At 39.4% G+C, this 24,475-nt stretch overlaps 1 protein-coding gene and 1 long non-coding RNA gene across 2 annotated transcripts; one reads left to right on the forward strand and one right to left on the reverse strand.

Moving 5' to 3' along the window:
• Positions 1-3,819: 3,819 nt before the first annotated feature.
• On the reverse strand, positions 3,820-15,204 carry nsl1 (NSL1 component of MIS12 kinetochore complex). Its single transcript, XM_088325110.1, has 6 exons — positions 14,960-15,204; positions 10,399-10,477; positions 5,908-6,032; positions 5,782-5,836; positions 4,183-4,250; positions 3,820-4,106 (listed from the first exon to the last, which is right to left on the reverse strand). Exons 1-6 carry the CDS (start codon positions 15,143-15,145, stop codon positions 3,879-3,881), a joined length of 741 nt encoding a protein of 246 aa, XP_088181236.1. The 5' UTR covers positions 15,146-15,204; the 3' UTR covers positions 3,820-3,878.
• A 1,226-nt stretch (positions 15,205-16,430) lies between these two features.
• Positions 16,431-20,432, forward strand: LOC148346569 (uncharacterized). Its single transcript, XR_015848290.1, has 3 exons — positions 16,431-16,843; positions 19,373-19,460; positions 19,533-20,432. It is a non-coding gene; the product is annotated as an uncharacterized LOC148346569 (long non-coding RNA).
• The last annotated feature ends 4,043 nt before the right edge of the window (positions 20,433-24,475 follow it).

Below are 24,475 nucleotides of genomic sequence, written 5' to 3' on the forward strand. Positions count from 1 at the left end.
AAAAAAACACCGAAGATAGGAGCAGACAATAAAACAATAGGGCAGCTGCTGGAAAAGGCAGCCGCTTGTGGCAGCGCCGCTTTGATTAGCGTAAAGGGCACCCAGTTTGATATGAATTTCAAATATAGCAACTTAGCTAGATGGCTTGCTAGATAACTATGAAGTTAGCTTGATAGTTATCTAGAAAGGTGAACCACAGGTATAAAAGACAAAACAAAAGGGAGCTAGATAGCTAGTAAAAAGCCGTCCAAATAACCAGATAAAAACCTAAAAACCAAGCTAGATAGCTCATTAAAAAGAAGGAAAAATTCAGCTCGATAGCTATCAAACAAGGTCAAATGTTAGCTAGATACCATGCAAAAAAAAAAAGAAAAAAGCTTGCTTAATAGCTATAAAGGTAGGAAGCTAGTTAGCGACAAAGCTAAAAAAACTAGCAAGATGGCTAGCGGAAAAAAACTGCAAATTTTTTGCTCTTCGCTTTATAAAACCCATGAATTCGAATTTAGTTGGTTGTATTTCCTGTAAAACAAATCAATAAAAACATGATATTTGTTTAATACGCAAATAAATTCCCATTGTACTATCTTAATTCATTTCTTAAAAATAATTTTCAATACTTTAACACTTTTTTTTTCATTTTTTGTCCATGAATCCAACAAACTGGAATTTTTCTATTTGTGTTTCTAAAATAACAACTCATCATGTTATTACTATGGTTTTACTATGTTATTACGGGGTTAATTGTTAAAACCAAGGTTTAACAGACTCAGTCAACCAATAAAATCATTTTAGTAGCGAGTTAACGACTTAGCTTTGGTGAGCTATTTTCAGAACATGTCCGCGAGTACCTCAACTGTCCTTAAGGGGTACCATGTCGGAGACCCCTGATATGAACTGTACCATAGAGTAAATGTTGCATTGTCTTACCTTAACCAATAAATGAAGTCTACGTGCAGCTCCTTAATAAAAACACCAATAAATAAGTAAAAGATTATTTAAAAAAGGCCATCATTAAATCTATGGGTTTGGGGCTAAGGTGTGCGTTAAATAAGAATCCTTGATCTCACTATCGCCCTCTGCCACGAGTCAAGAAGATTACGTGCCTCAGTGTCCATCAGCACAGTTACGTACTAATTGTGTAAATAATATTCATAATATGATGTGAAGATTCAGCGGTTTTGAAAGAAAAAAAAAGAGCCAAAAATGTTACATTCAAACGAGAAAGAACGTTAATTCTGAAAAAAAAAAGAAAACATTTTTATTATATTTACATATATTTCGATTACGGGTCATGCACTGTTTAGAACAGGGCTCTCCAGCCTTTTTCAAGCTGAGTTCCTTTTTTTTGTGCTACTTATTAGCACGAAGGGCACCTAGTTTGATAGGCATTTCTAAAATCACTTATCTTGCACTACTTACTATGTTGTTACTATGGTGTTACCAGAATAATTATTGGAAGTAGAAAGAAAAGAGAAAGAGCACAGAAAAGAGAAAGAGAGAGAAAAATAAAGGAAGACAGAAAGAGATTAAGACAGAAGAGAAAAAGAAAGGGAGAAAGGGGAGAATGAGAGAGAGAGAAAAGGGTAAAATAAATGGAGAAAATTAAGAGATAGAGAAATAAATGAAAAAGGGAAGACAAGAGAAGAAAATAAAAGAAAAAGAAAACACGAGAAAAAGAGAGCAAGAAAGCAAAAATAGAAAACGAGAGTGAAGTAGGAAGTAGGGGGTGAACTGACAATGTTGACCACTAAAAAAATAATTTGACTAGAAAATCACAATGACCCAGCATTGGTGAACTGTTTTCAGAACAGGTCCGCAGGCACCTCAGCTGTCCTCAGAGGGCACCTCGGGCCCCACATTGGAGACCCCAGGTTTAGAGGCTATTTTAATTCAAACAAGTACAGTAATGTTCAATTCATACAATTCAGTTGCAATTACTTGTTTTTAAGATGCATATTAGCACCTATATCTTCAGTTAGTGATTTACTATTGATATGAAAAAGTTTTGTATTCAGGCATAGTTATTCGGTGTTCGGAACAATAAAAATGAAGTGTTTATTCAATGTCGATAACACTTGATGTTAGCAGGAGCCTTCATGTTTGTAGTTGAGAAATAAAAATAAGTCACTTACACTTTTTCATGTGAAGCGCACATATTTTTAAAAAACATTGGGGGATAATGGTTTTTACATCAAAGGATTGGGAATGAATGATTTCTAATAAACGACAACTGGTCGACAGTTATTAGCAGGTGCTAGCTCGAATGCTAACAGACCACGTACTTCCCCTTTCAGTGAATGGATAAATTAGGATTAAAAACAAGTGTTGGTGTCATAATAGAAACTTTTTTTGACGTAGCAATAAAAGTACGAAAAGTCACTTCCAGTCAATGTTCTGCTGACCTTTTGACGGCACTAACTTCTCCTTTTTTGTTACTTTCATTTCGTCATCTGTAAGGAAATCAGGAAGATGCTGTCCATACTCTACTCCGTCATTCTGTTTACATTTAATATTTCCTTTGAGGAAACTATCCACGGATAACAAACTATTAAGTTAATAATTAAAACAGAATATATTATGTGGGGCAGCACGGCGGCGCAGTGGTTAGCGCGTGTGCGGCACAGTTCCAAGGTCTTGTGTGGGTTCAAATCCAGCCACCGGACTTCCTGTGCGGAGTTTGTATGTTCTCCCCGTGCTTGCGTGGGTTTCCTCCCACATTCCAAAAACATGCATGTCAGGTTAATTGGCCGGTCCAAATTGTCCCTAGCTGTGAATCAGCGAGTGAGTTGTCTGTCTCTCTGTGCCCTGCAACAGGCTGGCAACCAGTTCAGGGTGTCCCCTGCCCACTGCCCAGAGATAGCTGGGATGGGCTCCAGCACCCCCGCGACCCTACTGAGGATGCAGCTGATGAGATATTATGTAGTTTTAAAAATGCTGAAATCTTGTCACTTTTATTAATCACACAGATGTAACGAGTAGAAAAGTCTCAGAATATTTAGCGTTTATACGTCTATCAAAACCAGTATCATAATAACTTGAATTTTATATTCACTCTAAAAACAGACAATTGCCAAAAGCATTTAAAGCACGATTTTGTATTTAATTTGAGGCATTTATATGAGAGCATTTAGTACAGCTTCATATTGCAAGAACAAAATTGAAGACAATAGAGGCAAGAGTTTCCAAATTATATTCAGATTAAAAAAAAAAAAAAGAATACAAATATGTAAAATATTTCCTTTTCCACCAACCTCAGTGGAAATGTTTAAATCTAAGCTTAATACTCACTTTTACTCTATAGCATACGAATAACCTAAACTTCTTATATGTAATAACTTGTGAAGCCCTTTGAGACTAATTGTGATTAAGGGCTATACAAATAAAAATGACTTGACTTGACCCCAAACTTTACTAAGGAGCGCTGTGGATTTCGTCATATTAGTGTTTGGCGAGCTCTAGTGGTTTAATCGAGAAATGCATGTTCTCTGGGTGAAACAAATGTATTTGTATGATGTGGTTTTTAAAGGTACAGTGTGTATTACTTAACAATTTTACCATTTTTATGCTACACTAACAAAAACAAAAAACGCAGGGATGAGCATGAAATCACCCAACCGCCCACTCCCCCTTCCCTTCTCCCTATTGTGTTGCGTCTCCTGCAACAGCATTGCTAAAGGATGAAAGCTGTTAGGCATTGGAAAAAATATTATAAAGGCTCCTTGAACTCAGTTGGGCATTGTTAACACAAACTAATAGAGAAAATATTTTACTAAACGACTTAAAAGACACACGCCACTTAAAAATAGAATAAATAAAATGTAAAATTGTACTGATATAAAAATATAACCCAAAAAAATAAACTTTATTATCAAGAGGTCCTATTCATTCATTTTTATATATCCATTTGAGGCCAGGGCATCCTGCGCCTCAAGTAGAACCGACTTCCTCTTCCCTCTCCAGTCTGCGGAGTTTGGAGGTGGAGGCGGAGTTTCTTCTAATTGGTCCCTTCCAAACACTTCCTGGTGCACAGCCGATGAAATAGGACCGGGCTTCATGCTGATCAACTGCAGCAAACCTTCTGCCTGTTTCTGAATTGCCTTGATGGACTGAAAAAAAAAAAATAAACAACAACCACATTTCTTTTTTTTTTGCCAGTTTCTGAGAGTATTTTTTTTTTTATACCTTGACGTCTTGAGCGATTTGTTCTGTCACTCCCGATGCTCGTGTTGACAAGTCCTTTAGCAAGTTTTCTGTTAACAAACCAAGTAGGTTGATGTGTTTCACAATTTGTTCTTTGGTGTGTGTGCTATATTGCCGAGCATTCTAAAAATACATATATGAATACATACTTTAAAATACTGTATATGCAAAATAAAAGAAATGAATAAATCATGTGACACCTTTATACATTTTTTATGCATTTTGTCATTTCTTTATTTCCGTATTTGTTTTATTTTGGTGTGTATTTTGTCAAATATTTAGTCATAAATTGTGTCGTGTACTTTTACACATTTCTTTTGTAGTTTGTCTTGTATTTCATAGCATTGTCATGTGTTTTTATCGTGTATTTTGCCACGTATTTAGTCTTTCTTTTGTCGTATTACTTTTTTGTGTATTCTGTCACATATTTTGTTAGGTATATATTCATTTATTTGGTTGTGTAATTTGTCGTGTATTCTGTCACATAGTCATTTATTTTGTACTGTAATTTGTAATGTGTCGTGTATTTTGCCACTTATGTAGTAATTTTTTTTCGGGTTTTGTTGTGTACTTTGTCGAGTATTTAGTCATTATTTTGTCGTATTATTTTGTTGTGTATTCTGTCACATATTTTCTTATTTATTTTGTCCTGTAGTAATTTATTTTGTCACGTATATATTCAATCATTTTGTTGTGTTATTTCTTGCGTAGTTTTTAGTCACAGTCATCTATTTTGTAGTGTAATTTGTCATGTGTTGTGTCGTGTATTTTGCCACATATCTAGTCATTTTTTTGTTTCAGGTTTTGTTGTGTATTTTGTCGCGTAGTCATTTTGTTTTGTATTTTGTCGCATAGTCGTTATTTGGTCGTGTAATTTGTCATGTATTTTTCCACATAATTAGTCATTTATTTTGCCACGTACATAGTCATCCACTTTGTTGTGTAATTTGTTGTGTTTTTGTCGCATAGTCATTTACTTTGTCGTGTAATTTTCTGGGCATTTAGTAATTTATCTCTTAGAGTATTTGTTGCATATTCTATCATTTAGTATGTAGCATAATTTGTCGTGTAGTTTGTTGTTTATTTTGTCATATATTTTTGGGGGTATTTATTTTGTCGAGAATTTGCCAGTATTTATTTTGACGTGTAATTTGTTGTGTATTTTATCACGCTTTTTTTCCTTTATTTGGTTTTTTACTTTCTCGTTTATTTCGTCCTGTCTTTTGATGTGCATTATGTCATGTATTTTGTCACAAACAATATTCAAATGAGGGATCAAACTAGCTGAGCTTTTCATCTATTCTAGTAGTTGATTCCTTTCTCACTGATCAACCAATAGGTGAAACGCTAAGCCAGTTCAACACACCCTCTAATTTGAATAGGTTTAGTAGTGACGAGGTACCTGAAAAAAATAAATGACAAATACCAGAAATAAATAAAAAATGCATTAATACATGAACAAATTGCCCATAGGTATGACACGATTTATCTGTGTTCATTCATTCATATGGCATACATTTGGTGCTATTTATATACACGTGTATTTCTACATAGGGCGGAATTGCTTTTCCATCGTGTTACCTGTCTGAGAGTGTGTGAAAAGCGGCTGAGGTTCGACTACCATTGTATTTGAAGCCTAAAAAACACAAAACAACCAATATCAAGTGATTGCCAAAGGTAAGAACGTGAAGTGAAAGTGGAACCCACCATAAGTTTCTCCTCTGCTTTGAGGGCGCGCACGGCTGAGCGAAGGATTTGCGGCGGGAGTTTGCGTCGTTTCTTCGCCGTCTCCACGATGGCGGCGTCAAGCTCCCCCTCCAGCTTTGCCCCATCTGGAAAAAAAGAGAGATTAATGAACACACGCAAAGATAAGTATATAGCACTAGACAGGACAAGCCCATTTGAGCGGCATGGCTACTGCGAACTGAAGCTAGTCGGATCAAACTAGCAGGATCTTCCAGTGCATGTGGACGGATGCATTCAATGCAGTACCATAGAGTCCCTGAAAGCTGAAATAAGCGTTCAATGGTTTTTTGGCTCTGTCAACCTCATCATTATATCTTGTTGAGAGCTCAGTAGGTCCAGTCCCACTTGTTGGCTTACACTGTTTCTATGTTCTTAAAAATAAGTCTGCATCACATTGTCAGATTCACTTCCCTTGATTAACAAAGTGCTTGCTAAACCGTCCTCTTTCACGATTTCTAGGAATGTTTTATAGTTTTAACCCTTCATGTGGCAAGTGACCTATGGTCACTTCAGTAGACATCAAAACTAGATGAATAATTTCCTTTTCTTTCAATATTTAAATATTTTGTATACATACAGGATTTATTTATTCTTTTTAGCCTGATTTATATGGTTTATATATTTATTCATTTACCTTGATTTGCAAAATTAAAAAAAAAAACATTGTTAAAAATACCTAAACAAGCTTTTAAAAGAATTCTTAAAACATCTTCTGATTTTGAATTATAAATCGTTTTTTTGATGAGTTTCACCTGAAGTGTTAAAATTTCAATGCGGTTGTTTGTAACTTATATAATTGTTCACTATTTATCTATCTATGCAGATGACACTCAACTATATCTTGGAAGAATCTGCCACATTAAATTGTGGAAATTTGGAGGCCTGCCTCTCTGAGATAAAAGAGTGGATGTCACTCAACTTCTTGCGCCTTGAGCTCTGAAAAGACCAAAATGTTAGTTATTGGTCCATCTAAATGCCGTGAGATGTTCTCAAAAACTGCTCTGAACATTGACAAATGTAATATCACCCAGAGTGACTCAGTCAAAAATTTAGGTGTCACATTTGACCCCGATCTGTCCTTTCAAACACACGTTAAGAATATTACTAGAACAGCTTTTTTCCATCTTCGCAACATTGCTAAAATTTGCCGTATGCTGTTTCAGTCGAATGCAGAGATTATAATTCATGTGTTGGTTACCCCCCCCGTCTCGATTACTGTAAAACACTACTCTCCGGTCTCCCAAAGTCCAAAATCAAGAGCCTTCAGCTAGTAGAAAATGCTGCAGCGAGGCTTTTAACTAAGACAGGAAAGTTTGACCACATTACCCCGATTTTAGCTAGCCTGCATTGGCTCCCTGCAGTGTTCTCGTTTGCCCGCGTCCCTGCGTCCTAGACGCATCATTTTTGCTGGGGACGCAAATCAACGTGCGTCCCAGGGACGCAACTTTTTTGACACAAAATTGTCATTATTACCCGATTACTTTTTTTTTTTATTTAACAAAGATTTACCGCACTCCAAACTTTTCGTCAGGCAGATCCGCCATTGTTGTTTTGGTCTCGCGGTTCGAGTTTTCGTCTGTCGTTGCTTCGAGATTACATCATTGTTGTGGTCGTTGTCGGCGAGGGAAGGTTGAGTATGCATACCTGTCAACCTTTACATTTTTGCCGTACAAAGTACGTTTAGTATGCATTTTAAGACGTGTACAAGAAAAATGCAAATTTGTCAATCATGGGTACCATCCGGTAAACACAGACGAAAATGAAAACGGCAAATCAATCAAGTCAAACGAGTTCTAGTTGTGTAGTGAAAGTCCGTCTCTGTTTAGAGAACCGGCTTTTTCGGCTCATCGCATCAAAGAGAGACGGTTCTCAAACGGCTCACTTGCTTTGATGCATTACATTACGAATTATTATCTTGTATAAAGAAGTTAAGAAAAAAAGGAAGTATAAAAGGAGAAAATGAAAAAAGACAGGTTTGTGGTTATCCCTTTAATCAGTATATTACCAACAATAATTTTATGCAGAAAATGAATTAATAATTTGAATAAGAAAATGTATTATTCTACTTAATTATATTTGCATGTATTTTTTCCTTCTGCAGTGAACGTCCAAGCTACTTAATTTTTGAACTTTTTTTTATAATAATCCTCATTCATGTCAAGCAACTCAGTTTCTCAGAACAAAATGTTCATTAACAATATATATGATAAAAGGAAACACATGTACAGTATAACATATTAAACTACATAAATAAACACGTTTGAAAAAAAAAATATGGTGTAAGATTTTTTTTGTATTTTGTAAGGGAAAATACGACAGTTTGTAAGGGCATGGAGCCCTGGAGGTTGACAGGTATGAGTATGCCTCCGAAAAAACAATTAGTATTAGGTGAAAATCAACACAAAATTGGTAATTTCTTCAGTGTCAGTAATAAGTCAAAGCATAATGCAGAAAGTGATAACAACGGCAATAATTCTGGCACAAAAAAACGGCGGAGAAATTACTCGGAAGATCGCGGAGACAAGGAAAACACGTGTGTTGAAGCGAACGATTCGACAAAAGAAAATAAACAAAAGAATATACCTGTAGATTAATACAATTATTTCAGCAATATTATTTTGTATAATGTCAAATGTTGTTGTGATCTGAAAAATCTTGAAGTGATAACTGATTTGTATTACCAATAAACTGTGATGATTAAAACTGAATGAATATATAGATTTATAAAATATATTTGTCGCAGATTTACAATTTCAACCTCGATAACACAAAATTTTGGGGACCCATAGATCTCTGTTGGGACCCATAGATTTTTGAGCATGCGAGTCCCCGGGACCCATCACTTTTCGGAGGTAAAATGAACACTGTCCCTGTTAGCTTAAGATGTAATTTTAAGGTTCTCTTGGTATTATACAAAATCATGCATGGACTTGCTCCCTCATATCTTTCCGATTTAATTTCCCCCTATGTTCCGGTCCGGAGCCTTCGCTCTGAAAATGCTGGTCTACTAGTGATCCCAAGTGCCAGGAAGAGATCCGCAGGTTAGAGAGCGTTCTCCATCCGGGCCTCGGTGCTGTGGAATGCTCTTCCCCCTGAGATTCGATCTCCAACCTCAGTGGAAATGTTTAAATCTAAGCTTAAAACACACTTCTACTCTATAGCATATGAATAATCTATATTTTTTTGTTGACAATATCTGTGTATTATTTGTTATTGCAACATCCATTGCAGCCTGGTCATCCTGGAAGGGGGATTACCACAAGTGCGGTCCCTTCTCAAGGTGTCTTCATTTTCCTCATGTTGAGGTTTTGTTTGAGTTTTCCTTGCCCTCATGTAGGTTTTAGACCAGGGGATGGGGTTTGCAATAACCTGTGCAGCCCTTTGAGACTCTTTGTGATTAAGGGCTATACAAATAAAAATGACTTGACTATCTATCTATCTACCTACCTAACCTGGTCGTATCCCTTGAGAGGGGTGACCGACAGCAAGACAAACACAAAAACAAAGAAAGAAAAAAATGGAAAAAGTACCAAAAACCACAAAAATTATTTGGGACCATGGCCAACCCAAATGCCTGAACATCCAAACAAGTTAAGCACCTCGGCACCCAAATTGGTCATGCTTTTGTCCCTCCAGATGAAACGGGACTCACGAAAGCGGCCATGTCACTCGGGTCAGGGTGACACGACACACTCTTCTGTTCAACAGCAGGGCACGACAGCTTTCACTGGTTTACCCCTGCCGCATCATACGGGTGCCCTTCTCTTCCCTTAGATAGATACTTTATTCATCCCCGTAGGGAAATTAGCATTTCCATCAGTCTCCTTTGTTGTTTATTAACAAATTAACAGGATGCCTTCGGGGTGCTTAGTTGTAGTTTAGCCACGGCGGAGTGGATGACGTCACACGCTAGTCCAAAAGTTTGACTTCCCTGCGGCAGATGGAAATCTTTGTGCCTTAGAACGCATCTAAACATCCCACTATCCTTTTACAACATCTCTCCACTCATTCTTATCACCAATGAAAATTGTAGCTTCCACTAGATTTAGACCCCTTTCTTGCAGTGCACTCATAACACTATCCAGCCACGTCAATCGCAGCCTTCCTCTTGGTCTCTTTCCATTTACTTCTGCTCTGTTCATAAAATGTTTTAATAAATCGTTTGTTTTTTTAAGACGCCTTTTTTCGTTTTTACATTTTTAATGAAATTTCTGTAATAACAGCAAATGACAGCGTCGACAAAAAAAGTTACCCGCATGAATTTCAGTTATAAAATGAGCAAGTTACGATTTCCCTCCGCAATGTACGTACATTGCCTTAATGGGGACGTTGACCCTACCAATGTGGCTGCCACGTAGGGATGCTAGTTAACAGGTAACTACAGCGTGCTGACGTATATAGTGTTCTGTAGAGCAGATGGCAAACAAAGTGGCACTAAGTAATCGTCCTCACCTTCATCGTCGTCAGCTGCGGCTTCGTCCCACGGCTTTCCATTCACCAACACGTTGGCTTGAACAGCAGCCTCAAAATCCTGAGTAGAAGAAAAGCCACATTAAAGTGACAGTTTGTAACAATTCACCCCTGCAGGTCTTAGAATGGAGCAATCGAGGAAGAGATGAATTTGGTAACCTACTACCAGATTTTCTTGGGCGGGTTACACTTTTATTCTGCCTTACTTTACTTTTCAGGGTCCTTACACATTTTTCATGGCCAAATTCAAGCACTTTTTAGGACTTACAAAGCCAATTCATCAAATTTCCCAGTACCATAAATAAAAAAATCCAGTGTGAATCATGCATTTTGTAAAGCAACAAATATATCGGTGATTTACATATGCAATTTTTATTCTTGCAGGTGCATTTATCGAAACATAATTTTTAGATCTGGAGTAAATTGCTAATATATTTGTTTGAGACAAATCTCTCCCCATACAAGTGTAAAATGGTAATACAGTTGGGGGAAGTTCTTTCCATTACAGCTTACTGCTGATTTACAAGCACTTCACCCAAAGTTCAAGCACTTTTCAATCTTCTGAACACGCAACAATAAAATGAAAGGATTTAAAGATTTCAAGCACCCATACAAATCGCTGCATATTGGTCACCTACAAAGATGCATAGACAGGGATGTTCGTTTTTTTTAACTATTATGCACGGTTTATGTCATTAACACTATCAACCAATCATCTTGCTTTTCTTTGAATTCCACACCCTTTAGGGTAGATCTGCTTTTTGTAACCAATGACATTAAACAAAAACAAAGAATTCAGGGGAAGACCTTTAGAACAGGTTTCGAATCTTTTTTGTCGTTTTTTTGTAAAGTCCTCTCCTGTTCTGGGCGGCAGTAGCTCAGGAGGTAGAGCAATCGTTTTAGGATTAAGGGATCCCAGTTCGAATCCCGGCTTGTCCGTGTTACATGCCGAAGTGTCCTTGGGTAAGACACTGAACCCCCAATACCTCCAATAAGCAGGTTAGCGCCTTACATGGCTGCAAAGATCTCGTCCGCTATTGGGAAATGTGAAGCACAATGTAAAGCGCTTTGGGAAGTCATTGACTTGAAAAGCGCTATATAAATGTAGATCATTTCATTTCATTTCATTCTCCTGTTCAAAATCAATGTATTGTCTCCTTTTGCTAAATCATTTAGGCTTTAGTAGTAGTAAGATGGTGGCCAAACATGTCAGTTTCTTCAAGTTGTAAAATGTATTATAACTTTGTAAACCTAAAAGTCATTAAAAAAATCATGTTTATGATATACTGCATGTGTAAGATTATTATTTCAATCAACAGTGTTTCATTTAAATGAAGTATTTGTAAACCACTAGAGGTCACTATATACACGACACTATGGGTTTAAAGCAGTCATGGGCTGCTAAAAAATGGTTAAATATGTTGTTAAAGCCCCAATATATAATATTTGACCACTAGATGACAATGTTGGCAGTATGTCGGACAAACATGGCGCCGACTTAAGTGGGTAATTAAAAGAAGGTGTAAAAGAAACACTTTTTTCAGATTCAGATTCAGATCTACTTTATTGTCATTCTAGTATATGTGTATACAGAACGAAATGTCGATACATCTGACAAGCACAGTTTCCTTGAATGTACAGACATAAATAAAATGTTGTATTGAGTTGGAGTATTGAGTACTAATAATATAGTAAATAATTATGGCTATGTATAGTATTTTACAGTAGCGCAAATAGTGCAAGAGGAGCAGCTAACCAGATGTGCAAAATGGGCAGTCAGGTAAACAAGTCTGGTAAACAGTAACAATAACACTGTACCAATAACGCTGTAAGTACAATAGTGCAGAGAAACAGATGTGCAAGGAGTGGCTAGCTCTAAAGAACTGCCAGTAGTGCAAAAAGTCAAACAAAACCAACAGATGTACAGATTAGCAGCAGTTAGATTTACTATGTGTTTGATTGACCGTTTAACAGTCTAATGGCCAGGGGGACAAGACTATTGTGGAACCTGGTGGTCCTGCACCGCACACTGCAGTACCTCTTCCGAGAGGCTAGCAGAGTGAACAGTCCATGATGGGGGTGAGAGGGGTCGCTGATAATGTTCTTAGCTTGGGATAGGCAGCGCTTCTGGCCAATGTCCTGAATGGAGGGGAGAGAAGTTCGGATGATTTTCTCTGCTGTCCTCGTCACCCTCCTCACACTACCCCAGTCGGAAGCGCTGCAGCCTCCACACCACACAGAGATACAGCTGGTCAGGATACTCTCTATGGTGCCCCTGTAGAATGTGATGAGGAAGGGTGGGGGCAGGTGGCCTCTCCTCATCCTCCGCAGGAAGTACAGGCGCTGCTGTGCCCTCTTAACCAGTAATGCAGTGTTCACGGACCAGGTGAGTTTGTTTGTGATGTGCACCCCTAGGAACTTGATGCTGCTGACAACCTCCACAGCCTTGTTGTTGATGAAAAGTGGGGCATGGTTGGGCTGGTTTTTCCTGAAGTCGACAATGATCTCTTTAGTTTTGTCAACATTCAGGACCAGGCTGTTGTCCCTGCACCAGCCCACCAACTGCTCCACCTCCTCTCTGTAGGCCAGGTCGTTGTCGTCCCTGATGAGGCCCACCACTGTTGTGTCGTCCGCAAACTTCACGATGTGGTTTGTGGCGGACCTAGGGACGCAGTCGTGTGTCATCAGGGTGAACAGCAAGGGGCTCAGGACACAGCCTTGGGGGGAGCCCGTGCTGACGGTGATGACATCGGAGATGTTCTGACCAATCCGCACTGACTGGGGTCTGTCAGTGAGGAAGTCCAGCAGCCAGTTCCGCAGGGGGGTTTTGAAACCCAGGAGTCTCATTTTGTCTACCAGGTGTTTTTTTCTCAAATTATGATAAAATTGGTATGATAGTTCATGAATTTTTGCCTAAAATTCAAATTAATGTTTTTTCTATGGATGAAAGTTTTTTGTACCACGACGGGGCACTAAATTTGATACACTGTCCTTTTGAAGAAGTACTACTAATAATGCTTTCCCTTTTGCTATGCCCACATTTCCCCAAAAGATGGCGCACTCAAACAACAATGAACGTTGGAAATACTCCGGCTGCATAACTGGTGTCTGGAACTACAGTGGCGGTCGATTTGAAATGTAAACCCATTTTTAGAAATGAATGAACGAATGAAAATGAAAATTGGACAGTGCAAAGACAATATTGGAGAGGTGAGAAAACGAGCATGATGGTAATTAGCAGCTGTGATGCACGCAGCTCCAAATTCTTCCGGTTTTAAAACCAATTTCATGTATTGACACCATTCTAAGAAGGACGCTGTGTAATATTTCAACACAAGATGTCGCTGTATTGCTGAGTGCAACCAAAAACGACACTAAAACAAAAGGGAGAATACGAATTACAGAGAAACAAAGAGACCAAACCACTCCTGTTCTTTTAAGATCTAACAAAAACATTATTATCGCTAAAACATAAAGATACAATTGGGTTTTACTTTAAATATCGCCTGCCCGCACAGTTAGACTACAGTATTGTTGTCGCAGAAGTAGGCTTCTCTTTTAATAAAAACGGCTCTTTTGGCTGGGCTCACTAAAAAGAGCCGTTTCTTTTGGCTCCCAATCGGCTTTTCAGATTGTTTTTATTGTTTATTTTACCAATTGTTATGTGACATTATGCACAAAATAAATTAAAAGGGGTGAAAACGTAAAACCAAAATGAAAAAGTAAACAAAAGCAAATCAGGGGAGGGAGAAAAACACAAAACTGAAGTATAACATAAGTGGCAATAAAGCTGTTGGTTTGCCAATCAGATTCTATTTGGAATGTAATGGCTATACAAATAAACATGACTTGACTAGAAGACGTAAAAACAGTCAACAATTTCACAAACTAAGATTGGCTAAGGGACGTAACGGAAGTACCACAACGAAAGGATGAAGAAAAATACAGTATCCCTGTGTCCACAGCTTCTGTGGAACGGGCATTTCCAGCCCTTAATCGAATAAAAAAGTGTTGCAGAATTACAACAGGGCAGAATTAGCTTTGATGGTGAAGGAAATGAATTTCTTGGTTGAACAAATGCGCAAATAATCTGTATAATAGAGTAATTGAAATGTTTTTGAGGAATGAAAGGAGGATGGATTTTGTGCATGAATAAAAGGGATTTCGGTGAGTAAAATGTGGCTATATTCGTAAAAAATATTGCAATTTTAAGAGGTTGTTATCGATGCTTTTAAACACCTGTCTTATGAGATAGCAATTGAGGCTTGGATTGATTCAGCCGACTGAAGGCCTAGGTGTAAGATGCACGGCCCGCCACTGATGTAAAATAACCCATGCCTTTCGCTTGTCAAGAAAGTTGCCTTATTCACCCGACCACCAAGATTCCCAATACCAACATCCGGGCATTTTATAAATTTGATGTGGCATTACATTATTCGTAATACTTTCAACTTGTAATTGTATTTAATAAAAACACTTGAGATGTATCAGGTGAAAAAAAATGACGCGTTGTTAATTTGGGAAAGCGAGCATTTTAACTCACGTCCAATAGTTCCTTAAGTAAAAGTTCCTTTTTATCCCCTGGAATTTCCTCTTGTCCGTCCAGCGCTTTCTTCAAAATGTCTCTGTACTGATTCATTTGTTGAACAATTTGTGTCTTAGACGTCAACCGCACTCTGAAATCTTCGTTTGCTTTGGGTTCGTCTTGGGCGTCTGTTTTTGCCGCCATGTTTTGGTTTGAACGGCTTCCTTTTTTCCGGGTTGCATCGCCTTTGAGAATCCGTGTAGGAACAATTTGAACAAATGTTCCACATAAAAGTTATGGTATTCTACAAATAAATGAATTTAAAAAGAAAATAATTAAATTCAAATAAATACACAAATAAGCATAAAATTACACAAATATTACTGAAGTCCAATGAAACAACATTACTTTGATTTTTTACCTCTCTTTTATTGATTTAGTCTCATCCGTCTGTAAGCCTTCCATCCGTCCATTATCTGCGTTGCTTATCCTCAGTAGGGTCGCAGGGGTGCTGGAGCCCATCCCAGCTATCCTTGGGCAGTCGCAGGGTACACAGAGACAGACAACTTACTCGTTCATTCACACATAGGGACAATTTGTATTGGTTAATTAACCTGACAGACTTGAATAGTCTAAATTGAGTTTGTTATTTTTGTTAATCTTGTAAAAGCAATCTTAAAGGGACGTTGTGTATTTTGTGGACATCGTGTAACTGGATGTTGCTGTATAGTGTAGTCAGTGCAACCAAAAAAACAAGTGCTAAAAAGCACAAGGAAGGATAAAAACTACAGATATTCAGTGACCAAAACGTACCATTTTACTTCTAATTTTTTTGCCCCGCCTTTCAAAAGACTTTTGTTTTTTGAGGGTACCCTTAGCTACAAAGTGACGGACAATTATGTTAGCTCCCTCTAGGTGAGGCTCATGATATCATACCTGACAACCTGTACGGTTTAGCTGTACAAAGTACGTTTTTTTTGTGCATTTTAAGACGAGTCCGACGTACAAGGAAATCTGTATGGAAAAACTCAAATTTGTCAATCGCATGCGTCTGCCGCCTGGGGTTTTCCCCATCATGCATCATTCCGTAAAAAATATGGAGTACGATTATTTTGTATTTTGTACGGGAAAATACGACAGATTGTATGGGCATGTGTAACAGAGTTGAAATTTGATTGTTTTGAATGTTTTTTTGAATTCTCACAAAATCTGTGTTTTTGTTGTATTACTGTTAATATTCCGGTACCTCATTCAGTTGTTAAGTCATGGGCGTCTGCGACTGTTCTTTTCGTTTGGCACTTTATGGGCTTCAGCGCTTGCCGTAGCTTAAATAAGTTTGTAAGCGTTGAAGGTAAGATGTGCCCAATATCAGTTGGATAAAAAAAATGCATATTTTGCTAGACATTTGAGCTGCTTTCGAAATTATTTTTGTATATAAAGATATATAAGTTGTTCTAAATGATGTATATTAAAAAAACACTAAATAAGAGGTTAAGCAATACAGCTTGAAATGAAGATGCAACGTGTTTTGATGCAAACACGCCACGAGGTGCGGCCTGTTGAGTGATGACCCGTTCTTTTGTATCTTTAATATTTTAGATAATTGCAGTCGTGAACAGAAGCCCCTGACTTTTGTATTGTTTTGTTTATTGAATGCAGGTACGTGTGAAAGTTATGTTCATTGTTATTATCGAAGTTTCATTATTAATGTGCTCGCATGTTGTCTGCTTGCTGTAGCTAAAATAAGTTTGTAAGCGTTGAAGATAATTGCAGTCGTGAACAGAAGCCCCTGACTTTTGTATTGTTTTGTTTATTGAATGCAGGCAATAAACCCAGAGATTGTGAAACCTTGTGTCGTGCATGAAAGAGGGTCGCTACACATGGAGCTGTGGAGGTTGACAGGTATGTGATATGAAAAATCAATCTTTAGTTCTCGACCTACAAGTATTTTAAAAATGCACCATTATGTGATATAAAAAGTCAAAAGTTGTGATTTTTTTTTAATAAATGCAAAACCAAATATTAATCTCTGGCCGCTAAAGGGCAGTGTTGACTTTGTATAGCATGGTGAGTTGCTTCAGGAGTAAAACTGCCTTCACTCAACTGTTAAAATAAACCAGTTAACACATTCAATGCCCAACATGAGCTGACATTCTTTTCCTGATCCGGCCTGCCTCAGAATAAAAAGTCTGGATCCAGTCCCAGAGTCAAACTAAGTGTCGCATTCCTGATCTAAATTAAAATGTTTTATTCTCAATGAACAACTTTTTTACCACAAGGAGGCGCTACATAATACACAATGCCCCTTCAAAATTTTCAAAAGAGGACCCAAATTGTTTAATCTCACTTACGGTTCCTATTTACTGTCAAACCACACTTGAAGAATTGAAAATTGCAGCAAATTCAGTGAAAACTACACAGGCCCCAAAATTGAACAATGTAAACCACCTTCTATCATGCCATACCACACAAAACCAAAGCTAGCTAAAATAAATATAATCATTATTTGTTTAATAAAAAAATTTCAAATAGTGCTTTTTTTAATTTTTGATTTGTTTTTTTCTTTTTACCTTTTTTGGACAAAATACATGTAATGGCGTTACATAATTAGAATACCCAATTTTTTTTTAAATTGTATTCCGTTACCGTGACATTAAAAAAGGTGTGATCAAATTTCAGGTTTATTTTGTAGGAGCCAAAATTACTTTGCTGGATTACAATTTTGTTTAAAAGCATTTTTTGTCATGAACCGGAACAGGATCAGGACTCAAATGCGTGACGTTCTCACACAAGCTTTTATTTTATGGGAAATGGGGAGTCATGCACGTTAAGAAGCGGTCTGGCGTGGAAAGACTGGAAGCCAGAGACCGACGAGATCGACACAGATTGCCCGAGCAGATATCGGACGGATGGGGTTGATACCGGACAGGACGGGACAGACAGGATTGATATAGAAACAGGGTATCGAAATTAAACAGTACAATCTAGACGGAAACGAAAACTGGAGAGAATAATAAACAGGACAAAAATAGACGGGAACAAAACTGGAAACCGATATTAAACAGGACAAATTGGGCGCCATGGCAACCGTGGCATTTTTATATTGCACACTACAGGGGACAACATTTATGTCCGGTGTGCGTGAGCTTTAAAGTTTTTTTAAAAATTATTTTCTTCGTTTGCAAAAGCTTGGTTTACATTTGCCATGTCAGTTTCCTCCTCTCCCTCTCTGCAGTATCATTCATTACACACAAACGCTCACTCTCAGCCCCCCAGCATAGCTTCACGACCCAAAACGGCGTGAAAACAGAAAAGTGCCATGTTAGTAAATTGTAACTAACGAGACAATTAAAGGATGAATGCAGTTTAATGCCTGGGAGCCTGTGCCCTCTTCCACAGCCTCCATTCAAGCATCCATTCATTAACTTCATGTACTCATTCACGTGTTTTACATTTACATATATATAATGCACTCATAATGACAATAATTTTAGGAAAATTTTGAAAATGGACACGTGCTTAAAACAATATTTGTCACAGTTGCCATGGCGCCCAATTGGCCCGGCCCGTGTGGCGCCAGCTACGGCTCATTGACAGATTGGCTTTCCGTCTAACTAAGCTCAGTGCTCTCATTCTACCTTTGACAGTCCGTCAACAAACCTCTGCCCCGCAAGTCGTGGGTTTTGACTCGGTCCTGTTTCCTGTTGGCATTTCCTGTCCGGTATTGTTCCCGTTTATTTTTGCCCTGTTTAATATTCTAGTTGTCCCGTTTTATTTCGATATCCTGTTTCATTATCAATCCTGTCTGTCCTGTCCTGTCCGGTATCTATCCCATCTGTCCGATATCTACTCTGGCAACTGGTATCGATCTCGTCGGCCTCTGGCTTCTTATCATTTCACGCCAGACTGCTGCCTAACATGCATGACTCCCCATTTCCCTTAAATAAAAGGCTTGTGTGAGAAACGTAACACGTTTGGGTCCTGATCCTGTTCTGGTTCATGACAATATTGGGTTCTTGATGTCCTCTTAATGTAAAGTAAAAAAGGGTATATTTTCAGCTACGTAACAGAGAATATTTTATTTTTTATTTTTTCTATTATCTACGTGGTTAAAATGTGAGCACTTTTTTGTTGGACTACAAGCAACTCCCTGATCTTGGTTTCCTCTATTTCTTTTTGAAGGTTACATTCTTCATTTATCCAAAACAAAATGTATTCATTCTATTTATATTTAGTTTATTTGTTTTTCTATTATCATATTTTGTATTGGTGTAATCAAAAAGTAATCGAAAGTCATCACTTTACAATCCTTTTATATTTTAGTATTCGGATTATGTTGCTGATTACATTTTTCAACAGGTAATTAGTAACTGTATAAGATTACATTTTTAAACTAATCCTTCCAACCCTGTTTGCATGCTTCTCAAAAAGGTTATTCCGGTAAATTCCTGCTTTTGTTCGAATCAGAACAAAAGCAGGATTAAGATGTCAGAGACGAGTAGATGCATCCAGCTGACAGGTGGGCCATTATTTTGAGTGTTGACATACAGCCTGCGGAAGGTGTCAAAAATCTTGTTTATTTTTCATCTAGGTTGTCTTTCGTTTATCTTGAAACATGGAAGGCGTCGTGCTGAGCCTCATTCTGAGAACTATGTTTGTATGATGGATAAGTGAGCTCCAAAGGACGTTTCCTCTGAAATGTAAAAACACATGTAATATCCATCCTAATAACTCACTGCTAGCTTGTTTTTCCTCTTGTTGCCGTTTTTTTTTTTTTTTTATTCTATTGGGGCGGCAGTAGCTCAGGAGGTAGAGCGCTCGTCTTTCAAATCCCGGCTCGTCCGTGTTACATGGCGAAGTGTCCTTAGGTAAGACACTGAACCCCTAATACCCCCAATAAGCAGGTTTGCGTCTTACATGGCTGCAATACAAGGCCGCTATTGGGAAATGTGAAGCACACTGTACGGCTCTTTGGGAAGTCATTGACTTGAAAAGTGCTATAGAAATGCAGATTATTTCCTTTCATTTCATTTCATTTCATTATGCGAAGAACAACTACCATATTATTACTGTTTGTAGTTTGGCCGGAGTGCGATTTATACTCTGGTGTGACTCATATATAAGATTATTAACATGTTATAACATCATTGAGTTTTAATTTTTTAATTACCGGTTGAGTATATCACTTCATATCTTATTTTTACACTTAACCTCAAGAGGGCGCTCGAGGCCTGTGTTGATAATTTTAATTTTGCCCTGTTGAGAAGCGGCTTATCGTCTTCCTCATGAGTTGTTTACCAGTAAAAGTGACACCAAAGATAAATATTTCATTAGATTTATTGATTTGGAGGAAATCTGATACTTTGGTAAGGATGTTATTTATGTTAGAGATATCCGAATAACTCTTAAAATGTTACCCCGTTATTGACGAGCGTGTCTAAGTATGTAGGTGTATTGTTAGTATACTGTGTACTCTATTTTATCTTTATTTTAAATTTCCTTTCAAGATGACATGTATGTTTTTGGTGTTGGATTTCATCAAATAAATTTTCTCCCAAAATGTGACTTCTACTTGTTGTTTTCCTTCTTAAGTATGCTTTTTTTTTTGCTGGTGCGACTCATACTCTGAGAGACTTATAGTGCGGAAAATACTGTTCTCTAGATTTAAGTTTTGACTGTGGTACTTCTACTGGGCCATAGTGGAGAACATACTGGCATATAGCATCACAGTGTGGTTTGAAAACAATAAAACCTTACACAGAATCATCAAGACAATCCAGTAAATCATCAGCTCCTCTCTGTACAGTCTGGAGTGAATTGCCAGATCGTGATACCGGATTAGAGCCGATGACCTTAGCAGTGTGCCATGAGACCTTGTCTAGTGTGCCACAGGGAATTACTCTATTTTATCTTTGCAAAAAAGCAAGCCATTGCTCAGTATCTATAGTTTATTCCAGTAATAATGTATGAAAATTAAACTGTCGTAAAACATTTTTGGGTTAGCTGGCAGACAACTTTCTCAAGGATGTATTTTTCTACAATAAAAAACAGAAATGTGTTGAAAATAGGTTGAAATAAAGCCAAACCCAAAATGATAAGCAAAATTATTAGCCATGGTTCTGTATCTTCGCTTTCTTCCAGTGATCAGTACTGTAGCATTCATCTATATCAGATGGTGGCAGAAGATTATGATAAGATTGTAAGAAGATTATGAGATACTTTTTTTTTTACATATTAATTATCTGCTAATGACGTAGCACAGTACATTTAAAATTAAAACAAAATTTTGAACCTAAACCTTTGTTACCTCTTAACCAAAGGTGACCAAAAATGATAAGAAAAGCTTAACACCCTCAATTCAAGCAACATGGTAATTCAAGCAACAGAAGATTGACAGATGGGTCGGTGCAGCGTCTGCCGTCATGCGGACCCTGTCGTGGTAAAGAGGGAGCTGTGCCAAAAGGCAAAGCTCTCGATTTACCGGACTATATGTGTTCTTACCCTCACCTATGGTCATAAACTGTGGGTTATGACCGAAAGAACACGTTCCCGGATGCAAGTGGCTGAAAAGTGTTTCCGGGAGGTACTCTGTGTAGAGCCACTTGTCCTCCGCATTGAGAGGAGCCAGTTGAGGTGGTTTTCCAGGCATCTCCCACCGGCAGGAGGCCCCGGGGACGACCTGGGACACGCTGGAGGGACTATGTCTCTAGGCTGGCCTGGGAGCGCCTCAGGATCAAGTCGGATGAGCTGAAAGAAGTGGCCGGGGCAAGGGAGGTCTGGGCTTCCCTGTTAAGGCTGCTGCCCCCCGCGACCCAATAAGGGGAAGGATGGATGGATGGTAATTTAAACTGGTAATTCATTAATAAACATTTTTAACGGTTGTTGTGCCTCATGATTTTATGATGAAAAAAAGTGTGTTTTGGCTGAAAAAATGTTGAGAAACACTGTTGTAAAGGACCCCCTGTCAGGTGCAGGGCAGGTCTCTTCAAACAAGGACACGGAGACTCATAGACTGTTTCATCCCCCAGGGTGATCCCCACTCTGAACAAAATGCAGAAAGATATATCTTACATAAATATATATTTCAAGAAATGCACATTGTTGTTTCATCTCTTCTCTCTTATATTTTGCTAAATGTTGCCAGTAATATCATTATTTTCTGATGAACTTACAATTTAGGCCGGTCTACAAACACTAGCTTGTAAATATTGACTGTCCTAAAATTCCTCTATTTTATATATCTTTCTTTAAAAATGTTATTACATGTTTATCTATCAAGAGACCAGAACAGACCAGGAAACCCCAGAGCATTCGTTACAGTTCTTTATTAGGGAAGCGTACAGGGCTTGCGGGAGATGTGATGTCTGTCAGACGTCAGCAGCGGAGCCAGGAAGAGAGCTTCGGATCAAGTAGTCAATCGGACTGCGGAAGTCAAGCAGGTCAAGTTTACCGGGGCTGGAGAGAAGATCGTAGCGTGGGTCGGAAGCAGGTCGGATCGGAGGCAGGCAGAAACAGGTAAATAGAGTTCTAGACGGAACGGGTAATCAGGAGAGTCACACAGAGTTACCAACGTATCCTCTGATGAAGAGGTCTGGGCGCAGCACGCTAAAGAAGAAAGCATTAGCCAATCAGAAGGCGTCCACATGATTGCTCCAGGTGACCAGAGTTAGCAATCATGACAGAACCCCCCACCTCAAGGGACGGCTCCAGAAGTCCCAAAAACCAGAAAAAAAAAAAAAAAAGTAATCCAAGGGCAGGCCGACAGGTATCCCAGAAAAAACAGAAAAACAGAAAAAATGCAGGTACTCCAAGGGCAAAAACCAGAAGACAAAAGTAATCCAAACAGGCACAAAAAATATTCCAATACGTCACCCAGAGGGATCCAAGGCAAGTCACCCGAAGTCCTTGGCAGTCACCGAATCCACAGGCACGTCTCCAACCACCCAAAAAAAAGGAATAAACAATCCAACGATCAGTGACGAGACACAAGGCAACTGAAAAAACAAAAGCATTACAAAAACCGAGAGACAGAACAATACAGTACCTAAAACTCCTCCGAATGGACAGAGGTCCCCTCATCAGCACCCGAAGGGGCAGCAGAGGGTGGGTCCGGAGGTGAACGTGCAGAAGGCTCTCGGGGACGACCACGGCGCGGCGCTGGTTGATACGGGTGTTGTTGGTGGAACTCCTTCACGAGGGAACGGTCCAGGATCTGCTGGGTGGGAATCCATGACCTCTCTTCCGGGCCATATCCCTCCCAGTCGACCAGGTATTGGAGTCCACGTCCTCTGCGTCGGGAGCGGAGCAGGCGACGAACGGCACCCCGCATGCTGGTCCCCATCCAGCATGCGGGGGCCGGAGGAGGAGGAGTCTCAGGTGCCAATGGGCTCTGGCGGACGGGCTTAATTCGGAATACATGAAAGGTGGGATTAACCCTCATTGATCTCGGCAGGCGGAGACGGACAGCTGAGGGGTTGATGATCTTCTCCACTGTGAATGGACCAAGGAAACGAGGCGCCAGCTTCTTGGATTCCACCCTCAGCGGTAGGTCAGTGGAAGAGAGCCAAACCCTTTGGCCCACCTGATATTCCGGAGCGGGCCTTCGACGTCGGTTAGCCCCAGTCGAATGGGACTTGCCTGCTCGAAGGAGTGCTGTCCTAGCTTGGGCCCAGATACGTCGGCAGTGCCGAGCGTTCGCTGTCCTAGACGGGCAGGAAGCCTCTCCCCCTTGGCTGGGGAACAGGGGGGGTTGGTGACCATAAATGCACTGGAAGGGAGAGATTCCCGTAGAGGAGCTGACCAGGGAGTTGTGCGCATACTCCACCCAAAGCAAGTGCTTGGCCCAAGAGAGCGGTTCCCGAGACACCATGCAGCGCAGTGCTGTCTCCAAGTCCTGGTTTACTCGTTCCGACTGACCGTTGGACTGGGGATGGAACCCTGAAGAGAGACTGACTGACGCCCCCAGCAGACGGCAGAATTCTCTCCAAAATCCTGACGAAAATTGAGGACCCCGGTCAGAGACAATGTCAGTAGGGATGCCATGGAGGCGAAACACAATCTGTTGAACGGCCTGGGCGGTTTCTTTAGCGGTGGGGAGTTTGGGTTGAGCCACAAAGTGTGCCATTTTACTGAACCGGTCAACTATGGTAGTCATACCTTCAGATTCAGGTAACCCGGTTACAAAGTCCATAGCGATATGTGACCATGGTCGATGAGGGATGGGTAGGGGGTGGAGTAGACCGGCCGGACACTGGTGAGAGGACTCGTTCTGGGCGCAGACTTGACAAGCCTGGACGTAGTCTTTTATGTCTCTAGTCATGGAGGGCCACCAAAAACGTCGTGAAGCAAAACCTTGGGTTTGCGCTGCCCCTGGGTGGCAAGACAGGTCGGAATCCTGCCCCCACTGTAGGACCTCTAAATGTAGGGGCTCTGGGACAAATAATCGGGACAGGAGCTGGGACCGGCTTGGTCTCGTAGTGCTTAAATTACTCGCCTCTCTATGTCCCATGTGACGGTTGCAACCATGCGCGATGC

Source organism: Urocampus carinirostris, chromosome 20, assembly GCF_059441175.1.
Source record: "Urocampus carinirostris isolate Australia breed hairy pipefish chromosome 20, RoL_Ucar_1.0, whole genome shotgun sequence".
Classification (NCBI taxonomy): domain Eukaryota; kingdom Metazoa; phylum Chordata; class Actinopteri; order Syngnathiformes; family Syngnathidae; genus Urocampus; species Urocampus carinirostris.